The sequence below is a fragment of the Monoraphidium neglectum genome (genome assembly GCF_000611645.1).
Source record: "Monoraphidium neglectum strain SAG 48.87 unplaced genomic scaffold scaffold00123, whole genome shotgun sequence".
Taxonomy (NCBI): Eukaryota; Viridiplantae; Chlorophyta; class Chlorophyceae; order Sphaeropleales; family Selenastraceae; genus Monoraphidium; species Monoraphidium neglectum.
Genome location: NW_014013505.1, coordinates 26,811 through 38,368, shown reverse-complemented (window position 1 = coordinate 38,368; position 11,558 = coordinate 26,811). Strand labels below are relative to the sequence as shown.

General features: G+C 62.6%; 3 protein-coding genes across 3 annotated transcripts; 2 read left to right on the top strand and 1 right to left on the bottom strand.

The window, feature by feature from the left end:
- Positions 1–493: 493 nt before the first annotated feature.
- On the top strand, positions 494–1,456 carry MNEG_1268 (hypothetical protein; the record flags this gene model as incomplete). Its single annotated transcript, XM_014050256.1, has 2 exons — positions 494–989; positions 1,218–1,456. 2 exons carry the CDS (start codon positions 494–496, stop codon positions 1,454–1,456), a joined length of 735 nt encoding a protein of 244 aa, XP_013905710.1.
- Positions 1,457–3,115: 1,659 nt separating this feature from the next.
- On the top strand, positions 3,116–3,977 carry MNEG_1267 (hypothetical protein; the record flags this gene model as incomplete). The annotated part of the gene is made up of 3 exons (XM_014050255.1): positions 3,116–3,196; positions 3,407–3,603; positions 3,812–3,977. 3 exons carry the CDS (start codon positions 3,116–3,118, stop codon positions 3,975–3,977), a joined length of 444 nt encoding a protein of 147 aa, XP_013905709.1.
- A 6,871-nt stretch (positions 3,978–10,848) lies between these two features.
- MNEG_1266 (hypothetical protein) lies at positions 10,849–11,514 on the bottom strand (the record flags this gene model as incomplete). The annotated part of the gene is made up of 1 exon (XM_014050254.1): positions 10,849–11,514. The coding sequence occupies one exon, from the start codon at positions 11,512–11,514 to the stop codon at positions 10,849–10,851; it is 666 nt and encodes a 221-aa protein (XP_013905708.1).
- Positions 11,515–11,558: the final 44 nt, after the last annotated feature.

Sequence of the window (11,558 nt, the reverse complement as noted above, 5' to 3'; positions counted from 1 at the left end):
CCCCCGACGATTCTGGGCCCATCCTGTCCTGTAACAAACCTGATGCAGTTGTTGCGGTTGCCTTGGACCTTGCGGCAGTCCTTGAACCTCACTGGTTGCTCAGCACCCGGTCTACTCTACAATGGGCGTATGGGCTGCCGAATACTGTACAGTATGCAAGCACCACCTGTGGGACTGACATGAGCGATGCTGCTGATTTGACAAGCCCCCGTCGGCGTTGCATGCGCATTCAGTCCACGTCAATATTTAGCAGACAGAATTGCTCTGGTGCCGAAGCGGCCGGCTCCTCAGCTCCCTCAGGCTGTACGTTGTGCTGGACCAGAAGTCCTCGGTTTGGTGGCCACAAGACAGCACATTCGCAGGAAGCCTTCTGGAGCATTGTCAACAAAGATAACTGTTATAGATTTTCACCTCGAGGCGGCTCCTTTTGAAATCGATCTGTTGGCGCGTACGGTAGATCTGGCCGGTAACCCGCAAAGTCGCCATCAAACCAATGAAACGCTGTCTGGTCCCCGATATAGACTCCAATGTAGACCAGGAGCAGATGCTGCGGCCAACGCCCAGCTCACGGCGGGCAAGGGCGGCCGCAGCTGCCGCCGCGCAGCACGCTGGCCTGCTCACTGTCGTTGAAACGCTGGACAAGGCGGTCCTGGTGGAGCTCGTCATGAAGCTGGCGGAGCGCAAGGACATGCGGGCGCGCGTGATGCGCTTCTTGGAGGACGCGGCCGCGAGCGGCACCGGCCCGGCCCTGCCGGACGACATGGTGGCAGCGGCGTTTGAGGAGGAGCTGGGAGCCGCTGTGGCGCAGGTGCACAAGGAGGCAGAGGCGCGCTGCTGCGGCAAAGCGCACTTGATTGATGAGGGAAGCGGCACGGTGGCGGTCGTCGCACGCTTTGTGGGTGAACGTGTGGTGTGTGTGGCGCCAGGCACGCTACAGCTGACCATGCTCCTGGCGGCGCGAAAGGCGATCGGGAACTTTGACCTTGAAGGTGCGAGCGGCGGACAGAGCCTGCTCATATATGCCTTGCCTGCTTGTCGGGCGGCATCCGAGCACCGGGCAGGGCTGGCCCGCAAGTGGAAGCATTCTCCTGCTCTAACGGCTTGCCAAGTCTGCACGAGCGTGCGGCTGGCAATCCCAAACCTGCGCCGCACGCCACTTGCGCCCAGTGCGTCTCTGGACCTTAACGCATACACCTCCCGGCCGCCCACCTCTGCAGGAAAGAATTACGACGTCAACATCCTGGGCAGCAACACCCTCACGCGGATGGACGGCATGGCTTGCGCGTGCGTGGCTGCGCTTGCGGAGCGGCGCAGCGAGGCCGCCGTGCGGGCTCTGTTGACGGACGTGGCGGAGTGCTTCACGACCGACAGCCTGAAGAGATACCAGGACTACGGCTGCTTTACTCGCGTAAAAGCGATGGGTGCAGGCGGCTGCGCCGCGGCGCTGATTGCGTGAGTAGCACCGCACACCATGTGCGCAGTGCAGGCTGCGCAGCAACAAAGTGCTGCAATCTGCTGTGCCGTGCAGCGGCCGTGTCTGCGGTGGCACAGCACGCGCTGCCCAGCACAGGCGGCTCTATCCATCCCGATTTCCATTTTTCTTTTCTGCCGCCACTTTTGCGCATTGAAGCAGCAGGGGGGCATGGCAGAGTGAAACTTGGTATCTGAATTTGACGCAGGGCTGCAATTTGCAGTGCCTTGCGAGACTATGTACATGCAGGACCAGCTCACGGCAGGCGGCGCGGCCATGATCGCTGGTGCGGTCGAAGCCAGCATCCTAGTGTCAACAGTGCTAATTCAGCGATTGGTGCCTTTTAATTCTTCCAGCCTCTTTCAGAACACTGTTTTGATTCCATATGCCGCGCGTCCTGCAAGCACTGCAAAACTCCTTCATCCCCATCCACGCCTGAAAACTCAACGCAGTGGTCAATGAGTCAAATGATACGCACAGGCAAAGCGTCATGCCCAGAAAGGGTCATCACATCATATAATAATTGACAATCGCAACCAATCATGATATATATACTGTTTCCACACAACAGAAACACATGGGAGCCTGCGCGACGTTGATTGTGGCGCGATCACTGCAGCTTGGCGTAAGGCCTCAGCCTGAGCCAGCCTGCTGCGTGGGATCTGCAGCTGTGGATCGCACCACTCGCCTGAGGCCATTTCATGCTGCGCCGTACCGTAATATCATATAGTTGATATTTCGCAATTGATGCACGCGAAGCAGCGGTCGTAGATCGATCAGATAAGCAATTGGGCTTTCAACGCCCGCACCGTCGACTTTTTTCGTTGCAAGCAATCACCAAGCCTTTCCTCAAAAGCCAGCGGTGTGGTGGGGTCGAGGCAGCCTGCGCACCAAACTACCTGCTCGAGGACAGCACGAGCAGCGCGCCAAGTGCAGTGCAGCAGCGCCCCACACTGTCGCTGCGAGTGGATCGCCGCCTCTGCCTCTGTGACGCATTGTCTGCACTGGCAGGGCCCCCCGCCTGTGCAGTGCCCCTCACCCGGGGCGGTTCGGCTCTGCGTGGCAGCAGGCAGGCCAAACCCATGGAGTGGTACAGCAGCTCAAACAATGCGCAGTACAACAGCGCCGCCTATGCGTATCAGGCGCCAAGCACAGCCTATGGCAACAGTTTTGAGGATGAACCGCCGCTGCTTGAAGGTGAGCACGGCGGCGGCGCGGCACGGATGCCATGAGGGCGCTCGCAAGGGGTGGGGCAAGGGTCCTCCAGCGGTGGCCCCTAGCAGTGTGGGAGGATGGCCCCTAGCAGTGTGGGAGGATGAGCCTGGGGCTGCGTCACGGCGACACAGCACTGCGGGGTTGGTCCGCGATATGTGATATCCCGCACTCTGGCGGCAACTGCGGTGGATTGATGTGCAGCAGCAGTTGATGTTGAATTGACATGTTCGCCAAGCTGGATTCACCCACCTCTGCACAGCTCATCAAGCCCCAAATCCCATGATCACACCGCTCACCAACACGCCCCCCTTGCCTCGTCGCACGCTCACACACCTCCTTGCTCCCCATACTCTCACGGCCCCCTTGTCAGAGCTGGGCATCGACCTTGGCGCCATCCTGCGGTCCACCAAGGCCATCCTGCTGCACCAAATGAGGTCGCCTGCACTGGAGGCCCTGGACTTTGGCGGCGCACTGATGTTCCTGCTCGCGCTGGGGGGCCTGCACCTGCTGGTGCGCTCGCCTGCAGCGACGGGTCCGTGGAGGGGGGCCGGCAGCGAGGAAGCGGAAGGCTGCGCGGCAGCGCGCCCTTGTTTTGGGGCGCAGGGTGCAGCATTGCAGCGAGCGGCTTGCCGTTCTCAGGGAGGCCCTGCATGCTGAATGACCGCTTGCCTCCACACCTCATGCTGCCCGTCACGCCTCCCCCGCGTGCACATGTCTCAGATGGGCAAGGTCCACTTTGGTGTGATCCTGGGGTGGAGTGTGGCGCAGTCTGTGATCGTGTACTTTGTGGCCAACCAGGTGGCCTCCAACGACGGCAGCTTGCCGGGCGGCCTGGACCTGTACAACTGCTGCTGCGTCACCGGCTATGGCATGGTGCCGCTCATCCTTGTCAGCGCAGCACTGCTTCTGGTGCCGAGGTGCGTGTGTGCGCACACGCGTGGTTGCTGCATCGAAGTGACGCCAGACAGGGCAGCGTTGGGATCAGAGGCAGCCGCTGCTCCCCCCCTTCCCCACCGCGCGTCTACACTCCTCACGCGCTCCTCATTGTCAACACTCGTGGTCCTGCTGTCATACACCTCGTTAACCACTCCCCGTTTTCCACCAACCCCCATCACAACCTGCCAGGGGCCCCGCCAGTGTGGCGCTGTCCGTGGCGGGCGCAGTGTGGAGTGCGGTCACCGCCTCAAAGGTTCTGGCGCGTATCTCCCCGGGGTTGCAGGACTCTCGGTCCCTGATGGTGTACCCCTGCCTCCTGATGTACGGCTCCTTTGCACTGCTGGGGGTATACTAGGCCAGCACAGCCCCGTATTAGCTTAGATACTCACCCCAGTGGCCAACGACCACGAGCTGCTGCTGTCTTGACCTGTTGAGTGCCGGATGTGACACCATTTTGAGGCACTTGTAATTTTTGTGTTACAGCGGTTTTTTTGACAGGGAGGCAAGCATTGCCAAAGTGCCAGCAGGCTTGCATCGAGGCAGCCGCACAGCCTACATGAAGTGGCATGCAAACACTTGATGAGCCGCGCCACTGTGGCGGCTGCAGATTGAACCAGTACAGATCATCAGGTTGTCAAAATACGTGTGTCAGTGCACTCCTGACCACCGTCTGCAGAGTGCGGCCATCAGGTTGGTGAGTTAGCAGGCAGCGCCAGGTCGGTCATAATGCTTTGCTCTGGAGCGCTGTGCTGTCAATCGCGCGTGTAGCCAAGCGCAGGAGGGAATCCCTTGGGGTGCCGTTGAAAGCAAGCATGAGAGCGCAACGGCTCAGTATCTCTTGTTCGACGTCACACGTGCGCGCGCGCGCGTGTGTGAGTGTTTGTGCATGTGCACGCGTGTGTGCGCGTGCTTGCGCGCAAGCGTGTGGGGACACGCGTGTGCTCGTGCGCATTTGCACAGAATTTTCCATCTAGCGCTCTCCTATGGAATGCAGAAATCCAGCAGAAACAAAGTGAAACCGATATGTGACAATCTCCGAGCATGTTGCATGTGAACTGGCGCTGGCTAGCCGCCATGCGCACAAGCAGGCCACTTCGATGTACTCGCCGACCTGAGTCAGCTGTGCAGCAGCGTGGTGCAGGCGATTCCACAACCATAACAAAGGAGTGTTGAAGTTTGAATTTGAGCCATAATGGGGTGTCGAGAGGTTGTGGCCCCTCCACACTGTTCCAGATGAAGAATGAGGCCAAGCAGTCACCCTGAAGCCACTTGATGTTGCGTCCCTGGCTGCAAACTCCATGCTGGTGTGTCCGTCCCTCCCGTCCTTGGAGAAGCTCTACTCTGATACGAAAGGGCAGCCCTGGCGCGCCGAGTGCCGATCGCACCCGTGTAGCAGGGGCCGCCCGCAAGAAGTGCGCTGCCGCGCGCATGACGGCCACGCCCTTGCCGCCACTGCCGCCTCATGCCCAGCTGGCCGTGCAACTGCTGCCTCTGCTGCTGCAAGTGCGCAAGCATCCTGCACTGCGGTCCCAGCCACAGCGCCTCACACTGCAAAGTCCTGACATGGCAGCTACCAGTCATGTGATGTGTTGGACGCCAGAGCTGCCTCGAGCCGGGCAGATGTACGCGCAGGGCAGTCGCATTTGACCCTCCGTCCATCCTCATCCAAAGGCTGCTGCTGCTGCTGGTGGTGCTGGTGCTGGTGCTGCTGCTACTGCAGCTGCGTGCCGCCTTCGATGGTACCATCTGGTGGAGGCAGGTCATCAGCTGCGTCAGTGTTGCAGCCTGCCGCCCAGGAAGTGCGACCTGCATGTCTGCGCTCTTGCAGCCAGGGCTGCAGCGGCGGTTTGGTAACGGCGGAGGCCTTGGCACGCCCCTTGCCATGCTGGAGACGTTCGCCAGGGTCAGAGTAGAGGTGGTCGTCAGCCTCCCACCGTGCGCGCTCCTCTGAGCTCAAGCCGAACGGGTTGCCGCCGCCGCCACCGCCGCGTTGTCGCCCGCCTCTCACGCCCTCCACCTTCGCCGCAGATACCGGGTTTGAAGGGGCCCGTTCTCCCGCCTGCCGTTTTGCAGCTTCGCGCGCCGCGCGTCCCATCTTCGCGCCGCCGCTGCTGATGCGCGCCAGCTCCTCCATCTGTGCCTCCAGCTGGCGCTGCGCGTCCGCCCTGTCGGCCTCCAGCTCCGCGGCGCCAGAGGGGCCCACAGCGCGGAAGGCCCTGGTCGCGCTGTCTACTGTGGCGCGGCTGGCCTGAGGGTGGTGGGCACGTGCACGGTTTGCGATGGGGGGTTAATTTCAAGGTCAGCACCTCAGCAGCGCATGTTTCCCTTCTAGTCTGTTACGGTGATTTGCAGGGCTGGGCTGGGAATGGCTACAGGGCCGAGGACGACCACGCTGCGACAAGGTGCTACCGTCAGCAGCACAGAGCATGTGGGGCATCCTGCACTCGAGGTCCCTCCCTCCCGCTGCGTGCAATGCCCCCTTGTTCCCACCTTGGGTGCGTCCCTGCAACTCCGCGCCGCGTCCCACACGCGGCCGTCCCCCGCCTCCAGCAGGTCTTCCAAGCCGCTTGACCGCACAAAAGCGCGGAACCGCGTCAACGCCTCGTCCTCAGCCCCACCCCGCCGCGTGCCGCCGCCCAAGCCGCTGCCCAACGCCGCTGCCCTCGGGCCTTCAGCGCGCCGCCACGTGCCTCCGCTGTCGTGCACCCAGGAAGCGGCCGGCTCGCCGCCCTGCTCGCCCTCCTCGCCGCCTTGGTTCTCCCTTCCATGGCTCTTGTCGCCTCGGCTGTGCTGGCCCTCACCTGCCACCCAAGGCCGCGTGTTGCCGCCTGGCAGCACCAACCCCGCAAGCTCGGTTGTATCCACCAGCGCTGTGCGGCTCTGACGTGTGTCCCGTGTCGGTTCGGACGCGCTCAGCGCGCCGCGGATGCGCTGCAAGGCGCCAATCAAGTGCGCGGCAAGGACAGCTTGCTGATTGGCTGTTGAGCGGAGGGGAAGGGAAGAAGGGAAGCAGGGAAGGCGACATGTTTGCACACAGTCTGCAAACAGGTGGATTGCAACTCACACACTACGTACACCTGCCGGCCTGCTCACGTTGCGCACGCCTGCAAGGTCTTCAGCACGCCTCTGTTGCTCCGCCTGGCGGCACGCACTCTGCGCTGCAGCCGCCACGCCCAGGGCACCGCAACGCTGCAGCAACATCACGCCCAGCAGCATCACGCCCGCACCGGCTGGCAACATCACGCCAGTGCGGGGCGCCTAGAAGGGGCAGGAGGTGGTCACGGACGCTGGGCAGCAGCACCAACAGCAGCCGCCACCACAGCAGCAGCAGCAACAACAACAGCAACATCAACAGTGGTAAAGTCAGCAACAGAAGCAACAGCATCAACAGCAGCAATAACAACAGCATCAACAGCAGCAACCGCACCACCAGACCACCAAGCCGCAGCCTGACTCACCGCTACCAGGGAACCGCACAGTTGCATTGGCTTCTGCAAAATTTGCAGCCCACGGCTCAAAACTCCTGCACCATCCACGGCGTGTGCCGCAGGGCACTGCGCCTCCCTGGAGGCCTCTGCAGGGCGAATGTGCAGCCTCCTAGATGCAGCGCCCGCCGCGGTGTCCGGAGGCCCGCCCACCGAGTGCAGCGGCGTCAGTGCATCGACATCATACGGCTCTGCCATCTCGCCATCGCTGCCCCTGCTGCTGCCGCAAGCTTGCTGCTGCTCTTGGACGACTGCTGCCGTGGAGAGCAGTGGGGCTGTGCTGATGTCGTGCGGCGTGGCCGCAGGAGCAGCTGCATCAGCGCTCTGCTGCCGCACCTTGGCCGCACCCCCATACAGCGCGGTGCTGAGATCGGCCATGCGGCCGTGCAGCTGCTGTGAGGGATGATTGTCGGTAGCCGCAGCACTGCAGGTCAAAGCCTGCCGAGGCGCGAGCACGTGCCATCCTACGCCCCAGGCCGTGCCAGCCATGAACAGGACCAGGTGCAGGTGCTGCCGCGCGAGGTGCAGGGCAGGGCCACCGGCTGCATGAGGGGTGTGGGCTTCGCTGCAAAGGGGACGGACCACCACCTGCGCAGCTGCCGCGCGCCGCATATTCATCATCCGCCCCAGCCAGCCAACTGGTCCCTGCCTCGCAGGCAACCGCGGCCCTGCAGGGTCCACGGGTGCGCCCGTCTTGCCGCCGCTGTCAACATCGACCTTGCCTGGTGACGTTACTTGCGAGCTGCCCCACACCGCGCAGCGATTGGTATCGCAGTCAACCTGCTCGCTGCTTTTCCAAGCTGTCGACGCACCGCTCCAGGTCAGGCGCTGCTGCTGTTCCGGTCCATTCTGCTGGTGTGGGCCCTGCTGCTGCTTCTGCTGGTGCCCCGCTGATGCGTGGTTGCCGTCAGCAATTGTCCGCAATAAATCCGGCTGTGGTGCAGGCTGTGCCGTTCCCCGCGATGAGGGTGGCAGCGACCTGGTGGTGCGCTTGTGATGCGGGAAGTAGACGCCACGGCTGTACGAGGCCGCCACCTGAGAGATGTCAACAAAGGTTTGGTGTTGACTGCGTGCAGTGAGGGAGGGGCCGTACTGCAGTACGGATTAGTAGACACGCATCCATATGAGGGCATCGGTGAGTCTGCACTCATGCACTCGCCCACCCACGCATCGACAGATGCACCCAAACATGAACCCAAGCTTGTTGGCATGTGTGCACAAAAACGAGTCTCATGTACCCACCCTGACAACACGCCGTGAGCGGCCCCAGTAGCACGGGCGGCTTGACCCTGGCAGCTGTGTCCAGGGGGAGAAGACGGATGCGCCCATCGCAGTGAGTTGCAGTCAACGGCAGCCGCTGCACAACTGTTGTTGTCGTGAGCCGGGGCGTGGCCCCCTCTCGCTTGGGTGATAAGTTTTAACTTGTTAATTCGCTGAGTTTATGGTATAGATGTCCGGTTGGGTTGCTGTGAGCCCCGCGGCGCGTTGCTACGTGATCCAGGACCTGAGATGGATTCCAGGATGGTCGAATACAGTACCAAACATATCTATAGCAGACCTCCAGCTCACCACTCATCGCTGATACCCTAGCATTGCCCACCACAGGCCGAGCCAAGCTCACTTCCTGCACCTGTCAGGGAGCTGTTGGTGTGAACGAGTGGACCCAAGTCGGTCACCCAGCTGCCACCATCATTCGCACACTACATTTATTGAGCCCATTTGGTTGCGTACCTGTAGGAGGGCAGAGGGCCTTGCCACTGCAACACCTGACCATCCTGGAACCCACCATGAAATGACCTGTCACCAACTGAGGCCTTGTGATCCGTTTTCTGCTCTCTGGCTCCGAGGGGCTGCGACAACACTGTTCCTGGGCCTGTTCAAGCCCGAAGCAGGGATAACGCAAGGTGCCATCAAACCGTGTCCGACGTGTACTGCATTCCCGCAGGCACGTCAACTGTGACTGCTGGGGTTGCGGGGGGGAGGGAGAGAGCTCAGCGCTGCAGGAAGAAATTCGGGTTACACGAACTCAACACGATCACGGCTCAGCAAAACTCAGGGTGAGCACACATCCTATGGTCAGTGGGCAAAGGCACGCACAGTGATCAGTGACGTGAGCGTGCAGCGCGGCTGCCCTAACGTGGGCCCTGGCGCCGCAACGTCAAAGTACACGGCACACCCCATGCCCCACAGCCGTCCTGTGTGTGAATATGATATGGTTGTTTTAGGTGTTGAATGTGGCTGTGCCAGAGGGAGCATGCGCAACACGTCAGCACTGCAACTGCGGTGTGTAAATCGCTGCATTTGTGCATGCAAGCGGACGGCCGCACGCACCACGCACCACCCCTGCCCACGCCTTGGCGCTCGGCAGGCGGGCGGGCGGCGCGTGGGCACGCAGGCCCGTGACAGCCGTGTGGTTGATGAAGAGTGACCTGGCGGCGCGCACATTTCGGCGGCGGCCCCGCCTGGCCCGCAAGGAAGAGGCAAGCCCCCGGCCGACACAAAGCGCCACGGAAGCCGGCGCCGCAGGGGGCGCAGGGCAACGCGTGCCACCTGGCGGGGAAAGTACACAACAGATCCGCTACAGAAGCATCGCCTCAGCAACGGCGTCAATTTTCAGGCACAAACAGGCTGAGAGGAAATCAAGAACCAAGGGTAAAATCCTCCACAGAGCACCGCATCCACACCCAAACCCTGCCACGGGGGCGGGGTGGTGAGCGTAGAATGTTCATCCCACTTGTAAGCACCCGTCCTGAGCGCTACAGGCGAGTTGCGGCCGCGAGGCGTCGTACTGCTGTGCGGCACACCGCCTTGGCAGTGTCCAGCATGGCAGGGCCGCGGCAGGCCGCGCAAATGTTGCCTGATGCGGGTGCGCGTCACACTCTTTCTTGTCCTGCCTGGCATGCGGAAATTGGGCAACGCCCATGCTGCGTGACTAGTGCATACAAGGGGGCCAATGCAAAGCTGTGGCCGGGCCGGCGCCTTGTTTCCAGCGCGTTGTGTTCGGACAGAGACAGCCAACAACGCAAAGCAGGCGTCAGCTTGACTCAGGCCTCCTTTCATTGTGCTTGTAGGTGCAGGGGTGGCGTGCCCAGGAAAACACACGACGCATGCGGACACAGAAACGAGTGGCCGCAGCACAGGGGGGCCGCGCCGCATGGGACAACATCAGGCACAGCGCACAGCGCACGCACAGGCTGGTACCAAGTTGCTTCGCACACCGCAAAGGAGCCAGGCCGATAGAATGGGACGCTCACAAACACACGCGGGAGGGCGGCAGCGGGCACGCCGCGCCAGTGCGCGCCCCTCGTGTATGTGCGGTGGCGCCCCGCTGTAGCAGCGGCTCCACCCCCCGGCCAGCGCAATCCTGTCACTACCGTTGGTTTTTTTCTTCCGGTTCGCGGGACTTCGCCCAAAAAGGGAGGGCGCGCAGCACCTCACAAGAGGGCTGCAGGCACGAGAGCTTGTACACATGGACAGAAGCCCATGCCTGCCCCAAGCGAGCCAACCAGGACGACAGGCCCCGGTAAAGCCCCCAGACCCCTGCAAATAGCCCCCTGCGTGCCCAGGTACAGATCAGCACCAAGAGCAAAGTGCACCGCCACAGCGCCTGAATGCCAGGCCAGCTGCCGTGGCTATGCGTGCTTTGCCCCCAACAACCCAAGACCTCCCTGGCCCAACTGCCAGTGCGGTGTGCGCCAGGGCCGTGTCCATGGAAAAGGAGCCAGGCACAGCCTCTGCGCCTCACTCCCCCTTGCCCTCAACGCCAGCGCCGGGCCAGCGCAGCCCCAGCCGCGCGAGCGCGCCGCCCACTGCCCCCTTCACACCGCCCCTGATGCGCGTCTCCCAGTCAAACGGCGCATCCAGCCCCGGCGCATCGAAGTCCTCCGCAGAGTTGCTGCCCGCAAACCCGTACACCGCGGCGCCTGTCGTCAGGAAGAAGGCGGTCGGCAGGAACAGCGCCGCCGCCCAGCTGCCAGTTGCGTCAAACAGCATGCCGGTCGCGGCGACGCCGATGATGCCAGGCACCGCGCCCGACGTGTTGGTGAGACCGAGGAGGGCGGAGCTGTACTTGGTGGAGAGGTCCTGGTGGGTGCAGTAGAGCCCCGCGAGGCTGAAGCTGGACACGCCCAGCGCCGCAGTGATGAGCGCCACGCTGGCTGCAGGCGGGAGGTCGTCCGCGCCCGCCGCGGCCGCCAGCAGGCAGACCGTGGGGACCATGAACGCGATGGTCTGCGCGGCCTTGCGGGTCACGGCGACGGGGACGCCGCGAGAGATGAGGGCGTCGGAGGCGGGGCCGGCGACGGCCGAGGCGGCGATGCCGGCGAGAGGCGGGAGGAGGGCGGTCTGTGCGGCGTGCATGAGGTCGACGCTGAGGGTGTCGACAAAGTAGGTGGGCAGCCAAGCCATCATGGTGTAGTGGAACCAGTTGTTGCTGGGGGGAGGGACAAGTG